The sequence below is a fragment of the Rhineura floridana genome, chromosome 5 (genome assembly GCF_030035675.1).
Source record: "Rhineura floridana isolate rRhiFlo1 chromosome 5, rRhiFlo1.hap2, whole genome shotgun sequence".
Taxonomy (NCBI): Eukaryota; Metazoa; Chordata; class Lepidosauria; order Squamata; family Rhineuridae; genus Rhineura; species Rhineura floridana.
The window spans coordinates 96,108,420-96,133,159 of NC_084484.1; the positions used below are offsets into that span (position 1 = coordinate 96,108,420).

Sequence of the window (24,740 nt, forward strand, 5' to 3'; positions counted from 1 at the left end):
GAGTTGCATAAAGTTTTTGGGAGAGTTTCTGTCTTTTCTTGTGCACATGGAAAGTAAGAATAATCTTATTATAGGAAGCTTACATAACGAAGAAATATTTTTAATGTATTTCTATTGGCAGTTTACTGTGATAGATATGCTTCTATTACTATAGAGTTTGCAGCTGATTAACAGATGTTTGGTATGATTACAGTTTTCTTGGGAAGCTTAAAAGAGATGGTGCAGGCAGTCCTGGCACTGAGGGCAACTGCTTTTGCCTCCTGGGCAAGAACAGCAGGGTTTCTTTACCAAAGGAACACTATCCATGCTCCTTTACGTGGGTGAAGAATCTGGGAAAGCCAATATCACTATTTTTTTCATGAGGGCAAAAAAGTGAGTGTGCAAACAGTACAGAAGTGAAGTGGTTTTTTTCCTGCTGAAGCTAGTGTTGGGATGTAACCTGGAATTTGAAGATATTTGGTGTGAACACACTTATTGTGTGCAATATCTTCTCAGCAGTTTATTTTACGATTTGTCTAAGAGCTCAGATTGCTAGCCTTGCATGTTCTAAAAGCTATAAGTTAAAGATTTAAAACTTATAATATATTTTCAGTATGGTGTAAGAACTGGTTAATTTTTATCCTTACAACTTCTATAAAAATCCTACAAGACTTGCTTCAGCCAAGAACTTTTCCCCTGCATATTAATATTCATAGGTAAGTAATTGTTCTACAGTGAAGAGTCATAACAGTCTACATAACTGAGCCACAATAATTGATCCAGTCAATGTGCTGCAATGGAATAGGAGGTTACAGCTTTGGACTAGGGCCAGGGAAATCCAGGTTCCAATCCCCAGTCAACTATAAAACTCACTGGGTGACCTTTGGCCAGTCCCTCGCGCAGGATTGTTGTGAGGATAAAATGGCAGAGGCAGGACCATATACTGTGCCTTGAGCTCCTTAAAGGAAAAAGTTGAGATACAAATGCAATAAACTGACAAAATAAATTGCATGCAAGAGAGCCAAATTCAGATTCCTACACACCCATGAAAGTCAGTGTATGGCCTTAGGCAAGGCACTTCCTCTCAATCCAATCTGTACATTTATGTGCAGACCTAAAATTAAACAGCACTTATTACGATCATTTTCATGCATTGTTGTAATCTTGATTATGGTGCGCATTATTCATATGCAAAGAAATAAGAAGCATGGTTTATTTTTTGTTTGTTCTTTTTTTGGTGGGAACTGTTACCTTAAGGAGTGAAGCGTGTGAAAAGAGAGGACTTTGAGCACAGTGCAGAGAACATGGTCCGCTATAAGAAAGAGCCTTCCGGGTGCCCTGAGTGTGGAAAGGTAGGATTCCTCATTAGCTTACATTGGTTTCAGACTCTGGGGGGCTTGCTCACATGGCATGTTTTTCATGGCTTTAACAAACCAATTCAGAATTTGCAATCCCTGAAAGCCTCACAGCAACTGTGGCAAACTCTCCAATCTGTCTAACTGGCATGAGATCAGCACAGATAGTAGAGATATTAGTTTGGGACAGAAGTGGCCTTCCTTAGAACTGCCACAGTTACGCCAGTGGAAAAAGTGTTGAACCCAGAATTAAGGTATGTGCAGTGCAATCCTGTACATGTTTTATTTGGATGAAAGTCCCAACTAGTTAATGGAGCTTACTCTCACGTTAATATTCATCGGATTACTCTACTAGAATCAAATCCTTGCTAAGTTATAACATCAATAAGTGGTCGTAGGGCAAAGCTGTTTCTCTCAGCTTTAGTTCAGATTGTTCAAAGGTAAATTAATGGCCAAAATCTACATCATAATGTTGCTATTATAAACATAATCATAGTAAAACACTGAATGGTACATTGCAAATTAAAACTGCTATAAAAATGACAAAAATCAGGAGAACAGATTTAATAAAATCAGTGTTGTGAGACTTGGCTTTAAGGAATTGAAAATGCAGTTATGGGGAGAAAATGGAAAGACATAAGTAGTTCTCTATTAGAATTCATAGTCTAAATGTTGGGCCATTTTTTAGCTGCTTTGGTCAGGAAAGAAGTTCACAACTTGATTAATGTCACCTAATGACAATTTAAAGTATGAACAATGATACTTTAGATGTCTCATATTTGACAGGAAATTAAAATTAATCTGCCAACATCTTTCTTCCCCTTCAGATATTTTCATGTAGGAGCAATATGAACAAGCATCTCCTGACCCATGGAGATAAGAAATACACCTGTGAGATTTGTGGCCGTAAATTCTTCAGAGTAGATGTGCTTAGAGATCATATTCACGTTCACTTTAAGGTACAATGCTTAATATTTGATAGCGTGTAGTGTAATGTGATTCAAAACCAGAACTCAGTAGGGTTAAGAGGAAACAACCAAGAAGAACTGGGAAGCCATTAAAAATGAGAGTACAAAGGAGGAGCAGGACCCAGATTCGTTTATTAAGCAATGAAAGCTGAAGGCCAGTTTTGAAATCATGGGAGAGCTGTATCAGTCATGTGGCCCTGGTTGCTTCACCTTTCCTTAAGATTGAATTATGAGCCAAATAACAGATTAAATAATAATATTTCTGCCTAAAAGATGTTGCTGCAAGGATGCAATGAGATTTAGAATAAGAGAGGAGCTCAGTAGCAGAGTGGAGAAAAGGGTAAGATTTTCTGTTCTCGCTCAAGTCAACATGAATAAAACATGAAGAATAGTTAACAGCTGTTGAAAGACGATGCATCATTGTGAAAAAAGAGTAAATGAATTTAATACTTTTGCATTTTTAGTTTTTGAAGGGTTTGGTTTTTTTACCCTTAACAAACAGCGAGGCCCGGTAGGCTGGAAGATGGATTTCATTATTTAGTTATTTTGTTCAAGCTTGGTCATCTAAAAACAGGCAATAGCACAAGAAGCCCAGTTTGGATGGCTGTGTTTTGTTATTAACACAAATTGGAGAGGCAAGCGAGGTTGTTATTTCTCCCTGTTTTGGACGACTTATTGGTTGCATCAGCTTCATTTTTCGGTCAGACAAAATTTTGAATTTTCCCCACCACTCTGCATAGGACATAGCAATAATGGATGACCACCAGAGAGAAGAGTTCATTGGCAAAATCGGAATCTCTTCAGAGGAGAATGATGAAAACTCAGATGAAAGTGTGGATTCTGAGCCTCACAAGTATAGCTGCAAAAGGTGCCAGGTAGTTTTACTCCTTTCAAACTTTATTTATTCATTTATTAAATTTATATACCACCCTTCCTCCCAAAAGGAGCACATCTGATTGTGGGAATGGGGTGGGAGAGTTGAATCATGAAATATCTCATAAATCCAAAAAAGTATTCAGCCACATTCCCTGATCCAGAAAGTCGTGTCTGTTCTTGTGTCCGTGTGGAGCTCTTCCACATACAGGCCATGGCATTCATTTCAGTGGAGAGAGGAGATCTGAACATGCACATGAAGATGTGCTGCCTCCATTGAAATTAACAAAATGTTGCAAATTGGAAATCTCCATATGTGTATTACAACCATCATGTCAGGGGCATTTGTACGTGGAGGCAGATTGTTAGGCAGCTTATCTAGGGCCTTAACCCACAAGACAGTGTATGGTATTGGTAGAAGACAAATTCTTCTCACTTTTTCAAATTGTTTCTAGAAAATAAACAGTGACATCTGGAGCAGTTTTCTAAACACCACCACAGTGTGGATTAATTTTTTTAAAAACTGTGTTTATCACCAACTTCCCTTCAAATAATGTTTGCACTCTAAATAATTTTTTAATTGTTTTTCATGCTTTGTTTTTTCCCCACAACAACAAAATTAAAATTACCAAAGTAGACAAGAGTCAGACATGAGAAAGGAAATATCACAGTAATCAGCATCCACCACTGGTAACATTATGGATGCAATATTAGATTATCAAGATAAGCTGAATCAACTCTCTTCACCTATTGCTTGGCATAATAGGTTTATTAATAACTATAATAAAGAAATGAAGTTAAGTCAGACATTCATTTTATTACAGTGGGTTGTATCCAACACTGTCCAAGGGCAAGCAGAACAGACTTCCACTTACGCAACTGGATTTCACCCTTCCCTCCCTTGGGGAACCTTCCAGAGCATATTTTAGGGGTGTGTGCAGGAAGGAGATAAAGAGAAAAGTGTTCCAGTTGTGCAATGTTGGATTCCAACCAATATTTTTGAGGGGGAGACCTGAACTTGAAATATTTTAGTAAGGACAAGGATAGACAAAATACATTGATTGGAGAGTGACAGTAGGAGCAGCAGGGCCTGAAGAGAGAAAGAGGCACAGTAGTATGCCTGTTGTAAAAGCCCTGCCAAAGGCTCTTTTTCACAGTTGAACCTCTAGTGGATTTTGGGTCATATCCAGTGTTTGCACAAGCAAAAGGCAGCTTATACAACTAAATACTTCTCTTCACTGTTTGTGAGTCCTGCACACCTGTGAAAAGCCTCTCTAAAGGGGAACCTCCTAAATAGTATGGACTGTATTGTATAGGACTGTAGTAGGTGTGTGTGGGGTGGGGGAGAGGGAATCTCCTGAAATCAGGAGAAAGAATCCTGAACCAGCAGGGCTCTTCCTCAGTCTGATTTCAGGCAATTTTAGCTAAGCACTTTACTTTTTGGGGAAAACAAAAATGAAAGCAGTAGGTGCACAGATCAGTCAAATGTATCTCTCAGGTTTCCGTCATTATGAAGGAGATCATGCTTGCATTTGTTTAAAATTGCTCCATCTTTCCTCATGATTGTGTTGAGTCCTGCCTGTTTATATGCCAAGTGTGAGATACGCGGCTGACACTTCATACCATCCTTGTGGTATTGGGTATAAATAGGAACAGTCTGGTTGATTATCGAAGAAAGATGAGGTCTACACTTCAGGTACTTTTATGGACAGAAGAAATAAAAGAGAAAAATGCAATCTTTAAGTTATGTAGTATTCTCCTTTTTCCTCAGTCACACTCAGTTGAGAGCACTTTAGAAGACTTCTGTTTGTACCCTTGGCAGTGAGAAGCTGCCATCCAGTGCTGAAAATAAAAGTATCAGTGATTGTAAGACATTTTACTCCTTTTCAAAAACTGGCTGAAATTTTTAATAATCTTGGTCTGTGTTTACATTTTCCATAGAGGTGTATACATAAAGGTTTCCTGAAATAAGCATCTGGTTTCCTCTGCATCCCCTCTGTTGATTATTCTAGAACCTGATAGCTAAAGAATTGACTAGCTGACTAAAATCTCAGTCAGTTGCCTATGCTGCACTTTTCTTTTAGCATCTTTGGATATACAATCTTCGTCCCTACCTCCCAAGGGCAGACCTTAGCTATCCCCTGCATGAGATATTAATCCCACCCAAACAAGCAATAGCCCCTTCCCTCACAGAGGTTGGACTGCTCCCTGAGAAATTGAATATTCTGAGCCATCACATCAACTCCAAACAGTGGTAAGACTTCAATTCACTATAGAGAATGTATCTGATTATTGGCTATTCTTGCTGTTTATTCGAAAGCTGCATTCAATTGGTTATTATTTCTAAAGGTGTGTCTGCATCTCCTCAACATTCACTGTTGTTTCATTCTTCAGTTGACATTTGGCCGAGGAAAAGAGTACTTGAAACACATTATGGAAGTTCACAAGGAGAAGGGTTATGGCTGTAGTATCTGCAATAGACGTTTTGCCTTGAAAGCAACTTACCATGCGCACATGGTCATTCATCGGGAGAATCTGCCTGACCCCAATGTGCAGAAGTAAGGAGATATGTCTGACAAAACTAAATCAAGGATGCAGTCCTGCCAGTTGTGCATGGGGAAAACTCATTGACTTCAATGGGACCTAAACATGGGGGGCAGGATTATTTTTAGCAATGGTGGGGAAACAGGAAGCAGGTCTGAGGGAAAGGATGAATTATGACACTTCCTCACTTAAAGCGGGTTCACCTTGGGAAAGTAACTTCCCAAGTGGATTTACACATGTGCAGCAGCTACCCTGTGGCGAGGGCGCAGGTTTGAAGTGTGATACTCCCCCATGTTAATAATGACACTGGCAGCAAAAGAAGAAGTTGGAAAATGCTTGAATATAGTTAGTGAAAAAATGTTATGACTGTGGAAGCACAACACTATACTTCAGATTATGTCTCTGTGTGAGGTGGGTTAGGAGAGAAGATATGAGAAACAGCAGTTGCCACTTCCAGGGTACATGCATGAACCTGACCATACTTTGGTTTTGCCCCAGTTTACATCCTGTACAGCAAGAATCTGTGAAGAAAACTCACAGCACAAGAAAGTGCTGAATCAATGAGGTAGTATGGACTAAAAACTAAAACAAAGTTTAGCATTATGAGAAGGAGCCATAGCGAGGAGGAGTGCAGAAGCTTTCACTTCTGTTTTAGATTAGACAACATAGCAAGCTGTGGCTAAACCCACACAAACTGTTGTTAATCTTAACAATGGCTTGCTGAAACAAGCCAACTTCAAGCCATAGTTTAAGAAGCTGGGTTATTTTAGTAAGCCATAGTTAAGCTTAACCATAGTTTAGCATTCAGATGTATGCTATACTGTGGTTAATCTGAAATAGAAGCTTCTGATCTCTTCCTTACCGGTGCACAACAGGAGGGGGGAGTAGGCAAGCCCAAGATTTACTGTGGTTTTTCCTTGTAACACTAAACCATTGTTTAGCATTATGTGCAAATCAAGCCACTACTTTGAAAAAAGAAAAGAGGGTGTGATGCTTTTTTAAATACCTCTAGATGGGTAAGTCAATAGAATATTCTTAATATATAACTGCATATACGTAAAACAGATTTTTAAAACTGTAAATCCATATACAAGATAAGAAACCTTAGGCACTATATACAGTAGTGCTCCTTTGTATACACAGAAAATTTAAAATAAAAACTCCTGAACCCATGCGTCTGTGCAGGGGCTATTCATACCTAGATAGACAAATATACTGAAACATAGTTAGGCTTTCTGCACAAGTAAAAAACACAGTGGTACTCTTTTAATGAACTATTTCAAATAATTTTGTTCTTCAGTTAAAAGTGCACCTTTGAGATTATAGATTTTCAGTTAATTAGAAAAAGGATGTCACTAGCTGATCTTTATTTCCCATTTTAGATATATCCATCCATGTGAAATCTGTGGAAGGATTTTTAACAGCATAGGGAATTTAGAACGGCATAAACTTATTCATACAGGTAGACTGCTTTTATTACTGTTCTCTTAATAACAAAGATTTTGTTGTTGTTTTAATTCTGTGCTATATTGAGAAAATTCTGCACTGAAAATTCTGCACTGAAAACCCCCAAAACATACCCTTTTCTAGTGGGAGAGAGGGGAGGGGTGGGAATGATCTCTCAGAATAAGGGAAATGTCCATAATTACATTAGCTGCAGCCCTTGAAGATTATAAAGCAGGTGCAATTTGCTAAACATTGTATACTCCATTGCACATTGGGTGGATCTTCTCACATTCCCCTTGTCTCTGTTATTTGACACTGTGCTTGCTGCCTACCTGGCAAGGACGAATGGTGAAACTGCTAGTTCTTATCATGGACACACACCTCTGCCTTAGGGATGAAACATTCAACTGGATGGGATGCCCTCTCCCTCTAGAAGAGGAAGCATTTCTTGACCACTTCTGTAAGCCAAGGCTAGATGCAATTCAGTGCATCTCCTCCCCTCTCATTTTGCTTGATTGTTACTTCTTTGATTTGCATCTTCTTAAGCACACTTTACAACTCTTTCTTAAAGCGATTCAGAGGTTTCTTTCCCACTTTTGTTATATCTTTTTCTGTTTTTATATCATTCCACATCATTTCTTAAAATAACAATTTCTTTTCTATTTCTTTAAAGGTGTGAAGAGTCATGCCTGTGAACAGTGTGGTAAGTCGTTTGCAAGGAAGGACATGCTAAAAGAACACATGAGGGTCCATGATAATATTCGAGAATATTTGTGTGCGGAATGTGGCAAAGGTATGGGTGTCAATTTATATACTCAGTAATGGTTTCTTAAATGATAAAACACAGTTCTTTCAGAGTAGAATCTACACTGATAATCAGAGAGGTTCCTTATAAGTTACTGGAATCATTCATTTTACATTTCTCTTGTACTGATCAGGAGTCTGGGATGCTTACTTTTGTTTAATTTTACATGGGAAGTTGCTCTGGATCAAAGCATATCTGATTCCTGAGTCTTCAATATGTGTGGCCTGATGATGTGACTCAGGGTGGGGATGGGGTACTTTTTTCTTCATTAGTCGTGAACATGTTTCATTTAGGATCACAGCATAGGGAGTCGGACAGTTGGTCTGTCTAGCTTAGTATCGGGTACACTGCCTTGCAGCAGCTGTCCAGAGTTTCATATGGGACATTCCCAGTTGTATGTGAAGATACCAGGAGTTGAACCTGGGATCTTCTCCATTCATAAATCAGGAGTGTCAGAACTGCACCTAAAATGTAGCAGGAAATTTACCACTGGTGGTGATGCATGACTTATGAATTCTCACCCCTCTGCTGGATATGCTACAGGATCAGTAGGTTCAACTGGGACATAACAAAATGTTAATGTGGAGCACTGCTCTTCAAGATCCCAACCACTCCATTCTGTTTTACCTCTCCTCCCAAACCGTTTTTCTGACCCTTACCCCCCCAATAGTCAGCATTCTGTGGCCACTGAACATGCTGAGTCCTCATTGGGTTGTTTGTTCCCCCCTTAATGTTTTGTTTCTAAATAATTTTCATACTTTCAGGTGCAGTTATAATCTTGGGATTCTTCCTTGTGCATGGGTGCCATTTTGGCTAATAAGCAACAACACTCTCCCCTCAAAGATTGGAATTAATATATATATATTCACTAATAGGCAAAAAACCTTGTACTTTAAGAATGTACCTATAGCCCACAGATATTTCTATCAAACTTTTAAAAGCTGGGGAATTGGGCAGCTATAGTAAATGCACCAGGGGAACAGGAGACCTGACCTCGTCTCTGAGATATTGTACTGCCCTACAAATTTGTAAAAATGCAAACAATTTGGATTAGTCTTTCACAGTCCAATCCACTTCCTGTGTAGCTTGGAAGAATTTGGTAACATGTTGGGAGAGGAGAGCAGAAGGAGGGGGAGGGGCAAAGGAAGGGGGAGGGGAAGGCAAGTTTGATCATTTGCATGCTTATTGAGTTCAGCAGTATTTACTCCTGTGCAATCATGCTTAAGCTAGGTAAAACTGACCATGGGGGAGAGGAGGAGGGGGTTGGAGGGGGAGAGGAGGGAAGGGGCAAGAGGGCGGGGATAGGAGGGAGGAGAAGAGAGGGTGGGTTTGATTATTTGCATACTTTTTGAATTCAATGGGATTTATTTCTGTGCAGTCATGTTTAAAAATGGAAATGGACTGCCTTCAAGTCGATCCCGACTTATGGCTACCGTATGAATAGGGTTATCATGGGAAACAGTATTCAGAGGAGGTTTTACCATTGTTTTCCTCTGAGGCTGAGAGGTAATGACTGGCCCAATGTCACCCAGTGAGCTTCATGGCTGTGTGGGGATTCGAACCCTGGTCTCCCAGGTTGTAGTCCAACACTGACCTGGGGGAGGTGCAGGGAGGGTAGGAGGAGGGGGGGAGGAGGAGATTGGGTGGGTGGGCACTGGGCAGAGGGGAAGCCCCTTTCCTTTCCAAAAGGAAAACATTGTGAACAATATCATTGCTTTTCAGGGTTTCCCCCAGCTTTTTATTCTACAGCAGGCACATGTAGCCTCCCACCCAAATTTAAACCAAAGCTGTCCCTGACCACATCCACACCAAGCCTTTATTTCACTTTGGACAGTCATGGCTTCTCTCAAAGAATCCTGGGAAGTGTAGTTAGTGAAGGGTGCTGAGAGTTGCTAGGAGATGCCCTGTTCTCCTCACAGCACTTCAGTCGGAGCAGCTAACTGTTAAACCACTGGCCACTGGAGCTCTGTCGGTGGAGTCTCCTCTCAGTACCCTTCAAAACTACATTTCCTAGGATTCTCTGAGGGAAGCCATGACTGTCTCAAGTGAAATCAAAGTCTGGTGTGGCCCCCTGATTAGCCCAGCTGCTGCGACTCTGGCTTTTAGAACACTGACAGTTGGTTCTTACTGAGTATGCCCAACACTATCATAGGGTTCTAGCCAAATATTTTTAAATTCATTAAAAATCAGCCAGGCATTTTTTTGACTTTTAAACTGCAGAAGATGAAGGTCAGAGTATGTGGCAAGGTCAGTAACAGGATTACAGGTACTCTGTGAACATGGCTGATTTTTAATGAATTTCAACAGTATGACAACTCTGAGAGAAAAAAGTCCAAAAGGGGTCTGGGTTTTTTTCTCTCTCTTTAGACTTTGAACTCTCAATTCTTTCTGACTGTTTTGTGTATCTCCATGAAAATTGAGAGGGTTGTTAAGCAAGCATTTCTGAGTTCAGGACTATAAGTTTTGTAAGCTTTTGTTTTGAAATGAGCTTAAGGGAAGCATCAGAATGGCATGGGGGGTTATTTTCAATTTAAGATTGCGGAATGTGAAAAATCCACACTGGCTATAGTATACAGCCACTCTTGTGGCTGTATAATTATGTGCTGTTCACTTACCACTCTGTTCATATTTGGTTGTAGAAATACTCTTCTTGCGCACCACAGTTGTTATAGCTTCTGCTAACCTACAGTGTTATTTGCCTGTATACCGTCTCCCAAATAGTTAAAAACTCTGTTGTGGTGATTATAGTGTCAGACTAAGACTGGGAATATTGTGGCTCCGATTCCCACCCAGCTATGTAGCTTACTTGGCAAGTCACTATCTCTTAGCCTAACCTAATTCACAAGGTGGCTGTGAGAATAAAACAGAAGTGTGGAACCATGTCCACTGCCCTGAACTTTGAGAAGTAAGGGTGGGATACAAATGTAGATATTAATAATAATGGTTGAATTGGGTGCGAATTTGAGGCCTAAGTATCTTTAACAGTTACTACAGAGGAAGTCCCATTGTCTTTGGTGGATCTTGCTTCTAAGTATTTTAATTAATCAGTGAATAATTCAAAATATTTTTATCCTCCCCCATCCTACATGCAAGACGGTTTAAGATTCCCACTATTAATTTTTTAATATTGTATTTAAAACATCTGTAGCCTGCTTGTAAGAAAACATCTGAAAGGGATCTAGTTCCCTCTATTCTCCCCTTATTTTGCTTATTTGCACGCTTGAGTTTTCTGCAATTTGTTGCTCTGCCAGCCCTTTCTGCAATACACATGTAATCTGGGTGGCACAGTTTGGTGTGTGACTGTTCCTGCCTTGCAGCAGTGAGATTAAACCAGACGTCCTTTTGCTCTCTTGCCATTCTATGACTGTTTTCCACTTTAATTGAATTCCGTGAGTAGCCTTAAATGTTGTGAATTACTTCTTAGACCCTAGGTTTCAAAGACAACAGCTAAATGAACAGAATTCTTTATATAATTAACTTACGTGCAAATGCATGCTGAGCCGCCTAGTTCCCATATGAAAGCCTTTCAGAGATCTTTCATTGCCCTCCTTCATGGGTCGCTTGAACCTTTTGTATGAATTGTTTTCTAAAATAGACCATGGTTCAGCCAAGTGGTACAAAACAGGCGTTTTATTTCTTTTTCCTGAGAGGTGGTCATTGGCTTAAAACATTCTCATGTGGAGTTTTTTCGTTTGCCTGTTGCTTGAGCAGAGGGTGTTGAAAGGGCTTCCTGACCATGCAGAAGCCTTCACTTTATTCTTTACAGGCATGAAAACAAAACATGCATTGCGCCACCATATGAAACTTCATAAAGGGATAAAGGAGTATGAATGCATGGAGTGTCATCGAAAGTTTGCACAGAAAGTCAACATGCTCAAGCACTACAAGAGGCATACAGGTGAGCACCATTGAGAAGAGCTACAAGCCAAATTGCCTAGAAGTCAGTGGGGCAAATGACCTTCTGTTACTGTAAAAAAGTACAGTGATATTTTTTATTACAGTAAAAAAGTACAGTGAAGATTACATGAATAATATTGGGGCTTCTTATAGCCCTGATCTGATTCATGTAAGTAACTACAGCTGAATTAAAGGCTATTGCTTGCTCCTAGAGAAGTGTGTGTCGGGTTGCAGCCTTAGTACTTTCCATAGCTATATTTTTCACAGACAGCAGTTTTCCATGGCACGAGTTCCGGATCCTTTGTTGAATTCCTGTGGAGGAAGCCATACAGATGTATAGAGCACCCATGGAGGTTGACCAAACACACCCAAGTAATTTTGTCTAGAACTTCTAGCTGGAATGAAATAGCTAATAAAGACAGGGAGCTGGAGAAAGATGGCTTCACTTTTGAAACATGTAAACTGTGGAGGGGGATAGTACTCTTACTGTTTACAAATGAAGAGCTGAAGTCTTCACTCTAGAAAGAACTGCAGCTAAGTAGTCTTTCTCAGTAAATGCCATTTTACTTTTACTTCTACTTTTAAGGGCTCATTGAGTACAATTTTAAGGTTTCCTTGACATACTGTATGCCCATAGGCATCAGTGTTTACAAGAGTCTCCTGTTACAACTTGCACTGATTTCTGGGGTGTGACTTTTTTCTGTTGAACCAACCTGTGCCAGAGTTCTAAGAGAATAAAAATGTGTTTCCCTAGCACTGGAAAGATAACAATGTTGGTGCCAGATGGACCTCTCTGGGGAGGGAATTCAACAGATGGGGTGCCACCACTGAGAAGGTGTGGTCTCTGATTGCCACTTGCCTTATCTCAGATAGTGGGTGAAGCAGGAAGAGATGTACCTAGTTGCAAGCTGTATAGGGTTTTGGAAATTAGCATCAGCACTTTGAATTGAGCACATGGACCAAAAGCCAGTGATGTTCTTTTTGTACCAGCAAGACATGGTCCTACTAACCAATCCCAGTCAACAGCCTGGTTTCATTATCTAACTAACTGAAGTTTCCAAATCCTTAAAACCCGTTACAGTAGTCAATCTTATATGTTAACAGAGTTTGTATAACTGTGGCTAGGCTCTATTTGTGAAGGAGAGGCAAAGTTGATGAAAACCACTCCTTGCCATTCACGCTGCCTGAGCCCCCAGTGACAGTCTAGATCCAAGTATTTTGAGTGTTTGTTGTAAGCCACTTTGGGCACAGGTCACTGTGGAAAGGTGGCATATAAATAAACCCAATCAATCAATCAATCAATCAAGTATACCTCCAAACTACAACTTGATCCTTTAGGCAGAGTGAAACACCACCTAAAGCACCATCTCCTTTAATAGACAAACCACCTACCCACAGAATCTTGTCTGGATCAACTTTCAGTTTATTGACCTGCATCCGGCCCATTGCTGTTTCTAGCCACCTCACCAGAATCCAATCAAAAAGAGAGATAGAACTGGATATTGTCAGAATACTGATGACACTTTATTCCAAATCCCCAAATTACCTCCTCAGCAGTTTCACATAAACCAGGTGCAGAAACTGTGGCTCTCCAGGAGACCTCAGACTACCATCAGCCACAGTCAGCATGACCAGTGGTTAGGGATGATGGAAGTTGTAGTCCAGCAGCATCTGGAGAGCACCAGGTTCTTCATCCATGATGTAAAGATTAAAAAGATAGTACCCTGAAGGATTCCACAGCATTAGTGCCAAGCAGTCGAGAAGTCATCCCCCAGCACCACCTGGACTTGACCCTCTGTTTAGCATTGCTATGCTGCTTGGCAAGCACTGGCATAACTTTGAGCCTGAAGGAACAATTAATAAAAGAGATGCCTTTTGTAATACAAGGTCTCATATTTGCTGTATGGATCTCAGGGAGATTATCATTTTGGTACTTAACCTTGTTTCTAATTAGCAGGAATCAAAGATTTCATGTGTGAACTCTGCGGGAAGACATTTAGCGAGAGGAACACAATGGAGACTCATAAGCTCATTCACACAGGTAAACACTTGGCTGGAACTGTATGCCATTGATTCTAAAAACTTCCTTTATAAAGATAAAAGATAAAACTCCTCCTGGTGACATTCAAAACACACAGCCCTGAATCTAATCTCTCTTTCATAGAAGACTTAAGATTAGAAATGTTTTTTAAGGTACCTTGTTTAGTTAGAAGCTCTGTATATCTTTCACGTGCAACACTAACATCTGCCTGACAATTTCATGATACGGATATTAGTCTGTTGAGGCAAAAAATGTGAAAGAGTCTTGTGGCAATTTTAAAATTTTATTATGGCATCAGTTTCATAGACTAGAGTCGACTTCATCAGATGCATGGAGCACTGTCCTCAGTTGGCAGTAAAATATGCACATTTGTTGGTGGGGTGGGGGATTGTAAGCAGTTAGGTCAGAAGGATATAAAATGTAAAAAAACAAACTAATAGTTACATTAAAACTTAAAATGTATGTAAAACCATTGCACTGACCATTCACAAAGCAGTGTTGATGGTAACACAAATATTCTGGCATTGGTAAGCTAATCAACACCTGTAGTAGGATAAAAACTTGCTATCTTAATTCAGGTCACATATGATAAGAATTGAACTTCTATTGATAGATATATCTATAGATGGATATGCCACCTTAGGTTAACCCTTCATGGATCCGATGAAGTGGCCTCTAGTCCATGAAAGCTTATGCCACAATAAACTTGTTAGTCTTGAAGGTGCCACAAGACCTTCTTTTGGTTTTGGCTGTCTCACAGCATGTCTCAAAGCTCGCATGTCAATTAATTTGACATAATTCAGAAATCTGAGAGAGAGATCTGAACTGAAATCCCTCCTTTACAGTAAAACGCATCGGTTCAGGGCTGTCATGTTTTCTAAGACTAGTAATATGAGACCCTGATCTCAGAAGGTAAATTCATTCTGATGGCTGTTATGCAAGAGTCACATTTCCATGGAATTCATCTCTCTGCTTTATTCCAGTTCACCTTAATCAGTGAATGTCTCTCACCTATACAAATATAGCATACTTCCTCCAGATTCCATACTGTGTAACTCTAAAAAAAATGCCTATAGTTGAAATGTCATAGTAAGATTCCATACTTGAAAATTAATACTGAGCTTCTTGTTTTACTTGCTGCTAGTGGGGAAGCAGTGGACATGCTCAGTGTGTGATAAAAAGTATGTCACAGAGTACATGCTTCAGAAGCACATTCAGCTGACTCATGATAAGATAGAAGCACAGAGTTGTCAGCTCTGTGGGACGAAGGTTTCCACGAGAGCTTCAATGAGTCGTCACATGAGACGAAAACATCCAGAGGTGAGCATGGTGATAGACATAAGAGTTCATGTTTTTTGCTGACTTCCTGGGGTGGGGAGATCCCTTACGTGTTTTCTTGTTCTGAATTTTATTTTGGTGCACAAATGGTAATTCCACAACTTTGTTACATTGTGAGGGCTACAAACATCTGCTCTGGGCTCCTGCTGGGAGGAAGGGCAGGATATAAATCAAATAATAAAATAAATAAATAAAAATAAACATCTGCTTTTCCATCTTTGTTATGTTAATTCTTAATATAGCACACCTTACTTATTATATCCATGCTTAAAGGCCAAGCAGATTACTGATTAATTTGGGCAGAAATCAGGACATGTAGCTGGTATGATCCTTTAAAATTGAATGCCAAGTGCTTTTTAAAGGGTGTTTCAGGTCTCTTCTTAGCAAGAAGAGAAAGAAGCTCCTGATGTACAGAAAATAAGTATACATATCTCTACTGTGAAGCCAACCACCTGTCTGTTTGATCCTTGCCCTTCGTGGCTCATTATGAGCTGCAAAGAGAGACTGAGCAAAGTGATCAAGGCAGTGGTAAATGCCTCCTTGGAAGAGGGTGCAATGCCATTAGCCCTCAAGGAGGCAGTGATAAAGCCCATCTTGAAAAAGTCCTCCTTGGATCCCCAAGAGTTGAATAACTTTCACCCAGTCTCTGATTTACCATTCTTGGGCAAGGTGATTGAGCGAGTGGTGGCCAAACAGTTACAGACACACTTGGATGAAGCAGATTATCTAGATCCATTCCAATCGGGCTTCAGGACTGGACATGGAACTGAAACAGCCTTGGTCGCCCTGGTGGATGATATGAGGAGGGCGTTGGATAGGGGAGAATACACCTCCTGGATCTCTCAGCGGCTTTCAATACCATCGACCACGGTATCCTTTTAGATTGCCTGGAGGGAATGGGAATAGAGGGCACTGTTTTACGGTGGTTCCATTCCTATCTCTCAGACAGGCATCAACGGGTAGCACTGGGAGATGAGGTTTCAGACCCTTGGCCTCTCAACTGTGGTGTGCCACAGGGATCTATCCTCTCCCCATGCTATTTAACATCTATGTAAAGCCGCTGGGAGCCATCATCAGGAGATTTGGGTTGCAGTGTCACCAATATGCGGATGACACTCAGCTCTATCTCTCGTTTAAGTCCTTACCAGAGGTGGCTGTGGATACCATTTCCAAGTGCCTGAAGTCCGTAAGTGAATGGATGGGAGGTAATAGGCTGAAGCTGAACCCTGACAAGACTGAGGTGCTGCTCGTGGGAGACAAGAGAAGGTTGGGAGATATAGACCTGGTGCTCAATGGAGTGCGATTGCCCCTGAAGGACCAGGTCTGCAGCCTTGGGGTCATTCTTGACTCCCAGCTGTCCATGGAGGCTCAAGTCTCGGCAGTGAGCCGGGCAGCTTGGTATCAATTACATCTTATACAGAGGCTGCGACCCTACCTTCCTATCCATCTCCTCCCGCGGGTGATACATGCCCTGGTCTTCTCTCGCTTAGACTACTGTAATGCGCTCTACGTGGGGTTACCCTTGAAAACGGTCCAGAAACTACAGCTGATACAGAATGCGGCGGTACGTTTGATTAAGAACAGCTGTTGCCGTGATCACATAGCGCCAGTGTTGGTTGATCTACACTGGCTACCAGTTGTTTTCCGGGCCCAATTCAAGGTGTTGGTGCTGACCTTTAAAGCCCTATACGGTTTCGGCCCAGTTTATCTGAAGGAGCGCCTCCAGCATCACCAATTATGCCCCCTGACGAGATCGGCCACACAAGACCTCCTCTTGGTCCCGCCAGTCAAAACAGCCAGGCTGGTGCGGACCAGAGAGAGGGTATTTTCTATTGTGGTCCCCACCCTCTGGAATTTCCTTCCTTTTGACCTTTGGCATGCCCCCTCCCTGATGGGTTTCCGCCAGGCCTTAAAGACCTGGCTTTTCAGGCAGGCCTATAGGGTTTTTGGGGATGATTAGTTTTATGATGTTATTAATTGAAAGGCTGGTTTTATATTTATGATTGACTGTTTTTGATCCATATATTGTATTTTATGTTATTGTACATCCCCTAGAGTGGCCGTTAATTCGGCCAGATAGGCGACTCACAAATAAAATATTATTATTATTATTATTATTAAAATAATAATTACTGGTTTGAATTGAATATTACACTGAACTTTAGCCTACTTTTTGCAAGTTGTCATTTGCCAGTGACAGGGTCCGTATGTACGTAACTGTATAGACAAAGAGAGGCTGAGAGCTAAAATTAGCAAGAGTGGTGAGAGTGGATGCCCCTAGCATCACAATAGAACTTCTTGCACAGAACATGGCTGCAGGTGAGGTGGGGGAGGAAAGAGAGTATGATTTCTCACCTTTCTCTGACTCTTCCTGTTATGGCATAAAGAATAATATGTTGAGTGTGATAATAAGCTTCACATGGTAGTACGTCTCAGAGATGGACCCCAGGTTGGGACTAATGGCCCACTGAAAGGCACTCTCATTCAGGCAATTGCTGCTGAGCCTCTGAGAAAATTAAGCTATGAAAATGTGTTATTTGGCTGATGCACTAGCAACGAGCTTAGGATGTTGAGCAGAGACTCAGGCATGTGTATGGCCGGAGATTTTAGGAGAGAGAGGACAGTTGTTAGAGATGTAAGTGTCAGTATTCCCACCCACCCCCTACTTCCAGAGTTAAAGGATATATGTATGCCCTGCTTTTACTATTGATTGAATAATGAGGAAGGCAATGAGGATTACTAGGGGACTAGTAGGAGAGCCTGAAAGAAGTGGGCATGTTTAACCTTGCGAAGAGAAGACTGAGGGGAGATATGATAGCACACTTCAAGTACATGAAAGGTTGTCACACAGAGGAGGGGCAGGATCTCTTCTTGATCGTTCCAGAGTGCAGGACATAGAATAATGGGCTCAGGTTACATGAAGCGAGATTTTGACAGAACATTAGGAAAAACTTCCTAGCTGTCAGAGTGGTACAACAATGGAACCAATTACCTAGGGAGGTGGTGGACTCTCCAACACTGGAGGCATTCAAGGGGCAGCCACCTGTCAGGTATGCTTTAATTTGGATTCCTGCATTGAGCATTATAGGCCCCTTCCAGCTCTGTGATTCTGTGAACATAGGGTTATTATTTTTCCTGAGCCGAAGGGGAATACTGTGACATGTTGAGAATTTTTGCATTAAAGCAGGGCTTTTTTTATCATTGCCTTACATAAAGAAGCATGGGTATTTTTCTTCTCCTGAAGTCTACCAGGGCTAGTTAAGATCATAGGAAGCTGCCTTGTACCAAGTCAGTCCATTGGTCTCTCTAGCTCAGTATTGTCTACACTGACTGGCAGCAGCATTCCAGGGTTTCAGGCAGGAGTATTTTCCAGCCCTACCTGGAGATGCTGGAGATTGAATCTAGGACCTTCTGCAGGCAGGGCAGATGCTCTGCCATTGAACTATGGTCCTTCCCAATATATTTGGTGTTGTCTCTCATGGAGCCATTTGCAAAGTATGCTCAGGGAAGCAACCATGTGGAAGCAGTAGCATCTGACCTAGTGCAAACAGGAATAGTGCCACTGCATCCCAGTAGTGATTCATAAGTGTAATGGCTGCATTCAAGGGCCTCCTGGTTCAGATATTGCTTCTCCCACGTGGCTGCCTCTCTAGAGCAATTTACAAACATCTGGATCTCCCTAACTTGTGATGTGATCTTATCTGTCAAGAACTTGTGGAGTAAAGGATGATGCTTCTTCAAAATGATGGTCTTTTTTACTCTTCTGCCACTACAACAGCTCTTGTTTGATAGGTGGTGCAGAGTAGAGCTACAAAATAGGAAACAGGAAATCCCTGGTTTGAGTCTCATTTATGCTGTGAACATAGTAGGCGGCCTTAGGCAAAGCCACTCTTTCTCTACCTCAATCCCCTGCAGTATGTGGAATGATAATACTGACTTAACTTTATTAGTATAAAGACTATAACTATATAACACTGCAAACACTTTGAACACTTGAAAGTGCTAGACAAATGTTATCCTTTGGAATGTCTGCCTTTTATGAAAAATATATAAATATATGCAGTCTTGTAGATATAAATGTGGACAACCTTAGGGTCTTGATGTCCCAGCATTTCTCCAAGGGAGCTCAGAGTAGCATTTTAGCCTTGCAACAACCATGTGGGGTAGGCTAAAGTAAGACTTGTCTAAAGCTACTTAGTAAACAGGGATTTGAATGTGGGCTTCTTGTAGCCAGAGACTAGCCCCTACACACCCTGGCTCTTGTAAATCATATGATTTATACTCCACAAATTTGTTAATGTCCAAGGAAATTAGCACTAAAACTATTATATTGATATGGCTAAAATTATTTGTTATTATACAGCCACGAGAGTGGCTGTATACTATAGCCAGTGTGGATTTTTCACATTCCGCAATGTTAAATTGAAAATACCCCCATGCCATTCTGATGCTTCCCATAAGCTCATTTCAAAACAAAACCTTACAAAATTTAAAGTCCTGAACTCAGAAATGCTTGCTTAACAACCCTCTCAGTTTTCATGGCGATAAACCATACAGTCAGAAAGAATTGAGAGTTCAAAGTCTAAAGAGAGAGGGAAAAAACCCAGACCCCTTTTGGACTTTTTTCTCTCAGAGTTCTCATAATCTGTTGAAATTCATTAAAAATCAGCCATGTTCACAGAGTACCTGTAATCCTGTTACTGATGTTGCCCCATACTCTGACCTTCATCTTCTGCAGTTTAAAAGTCAAAAAAATGCCTGACTTATTTTTAATTAATTTAAAAATATTTGGCTGGAAGCCTATGATAGTGTTGGGCATGCTCAGTAAGAACCAACTGTCAGTGTTCTAAAAGCCAGAGTCACAGCTGCTGGGCTTGGCTAATCAGGGGGCCACACCAGACTTTGATTTCACTTGAGACAGTCATGGCTTCCCTCAGAGAATCCTGGGAAGTGTAGTTTGTGAAGGGTGCTGAGAGAAGACTCCTATTCCCCTGAGAGAGCTCCAGTGGCCAGACTGGTTTAACAATCAGCCACTCTGATTGAAGGTCTGTGAGAGGAACACAGCATCTCCTAGCAACTCTCAGCACCCTTCACTAACTACACTAACTGCACATGTTACCAAATTCTTCCAAGCTACACAGGAAGTGGATTGGACTGTAAAAGACCAACCCAAATTGTGTTTGCATTTTGACAACTTTGTAGGGCAGTACAATATCTCAGAGAGGAGGTCAGGTCTCCTGCTCCCCTGGTGCATTCACTATAGCTGCCCAATTTCCCTGCTTTTTAAAGTTTGATAGAAATATCTGTTGGCTATAGGTACATACTTAAACCGCAAGGGTTTTTGCCTATTAGTGAATCATTGTTCTTCATTTATAAAGCAACTAAAATTTACTAAGCACTATACCCAGATTAAAAACAAGACAGCCCAGTTCCACCGCACAGGCTTACATCTAAAAGACAATGACATAAAAGGAAAAGGGGATGGGAAAGGAAGAGCAACACAATCTCAGGCCCAAGTCCTTTTACATAGTTATTATAATGACCAACTTGAATGGAAACCATTGAGAAGGATCCCAAAAGCCGCTGGTTTCTGTTGAGCTGATGGAGCGAGCAGCCAGATAGCATGGTGTGTAAAATACAATAGAAATCTTTTTAAAAATATGTATACGTATAAAATATAAAACCAGCCCATCCACATATTGTTGGATATTCAGGTAACTGTTCCCTTGTAAGTGATTGCAGGATAATATTGCTTTGAATATGTTCTTCCTTAATATAATCATTTATGTCTAGGTGCTTTCAGTTAGGATTGAGGACTTGGAGCAGCTGTCAGAGACCTCTACCATTGATGCTACTTCTATAGGAATTGTACAGGTAAACTGCAAATATAGCTAAACATTAGATTTTTTGTAAACTCAGTCCTTATTTGGGCATTCAAAGTACACATGGGGGGAGAAAGTATGTGTGATAAAGTCATAAGTGCCGGCTCCACCCGCAATATCCCCACATATGCCAGCTTCAGCCCTGACCTTCCTCCATTTAGTGGGAATGTTTGAAAGGCACATTCAGCTGAATGCGCTCAGACGTTTCCCTGTGATCAGAGACCTGCATGATTAAGGTTCCTCATCTCAGGGAGGATTCTAAACATGTTCCACCAAATGTGCGACACAAGAGCTGCTGGTGCGACAGGCATTTCACACACGTCAGTTAGACTATTGAGTTTCAAGCACAGAGTCCCACCAAACAAGTCTTTGGTTCCGGTTTTTTGTTACACAGAGTTGTTAACCTGACCCTGGAGAAAACTCCAGCAGGTGCTTTTGAAGGAGCAGGTTGTTAGGGAATCCACAGAGTTCATTCACCTCGGTTAACACCATCAACACCATTCAGCAAGGAACCAGTTTACTGTCCAGGCTGATGTGGAAATGTGGAGAACTGAACTGAAGGTTGGAAAAATGAGAAAGAAACCGAAATGGACAGAGTCACTCATCCCTAACAGGAACAGAGGAATCTGCCTCGTATCAGCTTGCCTTTTTTATCTCGGCCCGGCGTGCGGCGTTGTGGCGAGAGCGACGGTGGCGGCCGGGAGACGCCGCGGAGCACATCGTGGAGAACAGCCAAAGATCGGGCGCAGCCGGCGATGATATCGGCCCGGTAGGCGCCCTGATGTTCTCCGTTGCCAGCTGGTCATTGCGTTGGCAGTCGCTGGGACGGCGGTTCCCTGGGGCACCTCCGCCTGGATGTGAGAGCGGGCTAATTGTGGGCGTGGAGCAGCCGGCCAGGGCGTTGCCCGCGCGGCCTGCTTTGTCCCTTTGTGGCTTGCCACTGCCGCTGAGACTGCGTTTCCCTGGTGACCCCGGGACGCCTCCGCCGGGCTGTGAGAGTTGGCTGGCTGAGGAAGTGGAGTGGCGGGCTGGGGCATTACCCGCGCAGCTTGCCTTGTCCCTCTGCGGCTTGTGCATAGGGGAGAGGAAGAGAGAGGCCATGGTGCCGTTGGGGCGACATGACGCCCCCTCCACCAGCCACTCTGACTGCTCCGGAAGAATAAGATCTACGAAGGAAGGAGGACGACGACACTTTCCGACCCTGACGAGGAGAGGGAGCCATTGGACATACCGAGAGGGCGACGAAGACCAGGAGCCGTGCTGGAGACCCAGACGCGATAGGAGACGAGCAGCTTGCTGGTCTGTAAGCAAGCTGACCGCAATAAGAACGGCGCGAAGAACTTTACGTGGACTTGTTGGGGGATAGGAGGACCTGCCTGAGTTTTAGGCGGTGAGGGGGACATGTGCAAGTCGGAGAGGGTTACTGCAGGAAGGGTGGGAAGCCACAATATCAAGAGGCTAAGCGGCAGATGCTGGAAAGGTGCGGGTGGCAGGCCACGCCAACTTGGGAACAAGGGATAGATGCATAATATCCATCCCCTGTTCCGGGCCTGTTCATAGCCAGAAGACAGTTGGGGGATGTACGGCTCCACCCAACCTTCGACTGCTGTTGTGTAATCCCAGGTCTGTGGTACAGAAAACAACACTCATCCATGACATGATCGTGGATGAGAACACAGACCTATTGTGCATTACGGAGACCTGGCTGGATGAGGCCTCAGCCCCTGTGCTTGAGGCCATGTGTCCAGCCGGTTTCCAGTACGCACAGCAGCCGAGGGTTGGTAGGCGGGGAGGGGGAGTGGTAGTTATCTATCAGGAGTCCTTGATCTTTGCCAGACCCCCTCTCCACGAGACCAAGTTTGTTGATTGCATGTACTGGAGGTTGGGCCCAAAGGGCAGTTTAGGGATTCTGCTTGTGTACCGCCCACCCCGCTGCACAGCAGACTCCCTGGCCGAGGTGCTCGAGATTGTCTCCGGGGTGCGGGTCCTTTCCCCAAACCTATTGGTTTTGGGGGATTTTAACCTGCATGCTGAGGCAGCCCTCATAGGAGCTCCTCGGGATTTCATGGAAACCATGACTTCCTGGGAACTACACCTTAGTAATACTGAGCCCACTCATGTAGCCGGTCATGTTCTTGACCTTGTGTTTGTCTCGGGAGGAGGGGGAAGTGCTCTGAAAATGGGGGCTATTTTTTCTAACCCCGTGTCATGGTCAGATCACTATCTGGTAAATGTAGACCTCTCAATGCCACACACCCTCCGCAGGGGACAGGGACCTATTAGGATGGTCCGTCCCAGACGCCTGATGGAACCTAAGGGATTCCTGAATGCGCTGGGAGAATTGGAGCTGTCTGAAGGTCGCCCGGTCGAAACCCTGGTGACGGAGTGGAATAGGGAGATCACCGGGGCAATAGACCGGGTGGCTCCGAAACGTCCTCTCCCCCTGAATAGAACTCAGATTGCACCCTGGTATACACCACGGTTGTGGGGTCTGAGGCAGGAGGTGAGACGACTAGAGCGCCGGTGGCAGAAATCTCGCTCCGAAGATGATCGGACACTGGTTAGAGCAGCAATAGCTGCCTACCAAGTGGCAACAAAGGCAACAAAGAGGGATTTCTTTGCTGCCTCTATTGCGTCCGCGGAGTGTTGTCCCAGGAGGTTGTTCCAAGTGGTCCAAAGCCTGGTCGGTCCAGTTGCGCAGGAACCCATGGAACATTCTAAAGCCTCCTGTGACACATTTGCTAAACACTTTGCTGATAAAATTGAGCGTCTGAAGAGCACGATTCTGTATGCCGTGGATACAGGAAGTGGGCCAGAGTCGGCCAATTGCATTCCGGTCCGGTGGGATCGGTTTCAGCCTCTTCCCTCTGAGGAAGTGGACAAGGTGCTCTCTACTCTGAGGCCGACCACCTGTCTGTTTGATCCTTGCCCTACATGGCTCATTATGGGCTGTAAAGAGAGACTGAGCGAAGGGATCAAGGTAGTGGTGAATGCTTCCTTGGAAGAAGGTATGCCATCAGCCCTCAAGGAGGCGGTAATAAAGCCCATTCTAAAAAAGGCCTCCTTGGATCCCCAAGAGTTGAACAACTTTCACCCAGTCTCTAATCTTCCATTCTTAGGCAAGGTGATTGAGCGAGTGGTGACCAAACAGTTACAGACACACTTGGATGAAGCAGATTATTTAGATCCATTCCAATCGGGCTTCAGGACTGGACATGGAACTGAAACAGCCTTGGTCGCTCTGGTGGATGATTTGAGGAGGGCGTAGGATAGGGGAGAACATACATTCCTCGTTCTCCTGGATCTCTCAGCGGCTTTCGATACCGTCGACCATGGTATCCTTTTAGATCGCCTGGAGGGAATGGGAATAGGGGGCACTGTTTTACGGTGGTTCCATTCCTATCTCTCAGACAGGCATCAACGGGTAGCACTGGGAGATGAGGTTTCAGACCCTTGGCCTCTCAATTGTGGTGTGCCACAGGGATCTATCCTCTCCCCATGCTATTTAACATCTATGTAAAGCTGCTGGGAGCCATCATCAGAAGATTTGGGTTGCAGTGTCACCAATATGCGGATGACACTCAGCTCTATCTCTCGTTTAAGTCCTTACCA

The 24,740-nt window shown here is 42.7% G+C and overlaps 1 protein-coding gene across 3 annotated transcripts in view; it reads left to right on the forward strand.

The window, feature by feature from the left end:
* PRDM15 (PR/SET domain 15) overlaps positions 1-24,740 on the forward strand; it is a 73,841-nt gene that overhangs the window by 38,634 nt on the left and 10,467 nt on the right. For 2 of the 3 annotated variants that reach the window (XM_061627592.1, XM_061627590.1), the window contains exons 13-22: positions 1,237-1,331; positions 2,162-2,293; positions 3,043-3,177; positions 5,570-5,733; positions 7,102-7,181; positions 7,839-7,958; positions 11,737-11,868; positions 13,822-13,908; positions 15,053-15,228; positions 21,040-21,120. In XM_061627592.1, the coding sequence (XP_061483576.1) occupies positions 1,237-1,331; positions 2,162-2,293; positions 3,043-3,177; positions 5,570-5,733; positions 7,102-7,181; positions 7,839-7,958; positions 11,737-11,868; positions 13,822-13,908; positions 15,053-15,228; positions 21,040-21,120 (1,202 nt within the window). The remainder of the gene's footprint in view (positions 1-1,236; positions 1,332-2,161; positions 2,294-3,042; positions 3,178-5,569; positions 5,734-7,101; positions 7,182-7,838; positions 7,959-11,736; positions 11,869-13,821; positions 13,909-15,052; positions 15,229-21,039; positions 21,121-24,740) is intronic. The other variant, XM_061627591.1, reaches the window with a different exon arrangement.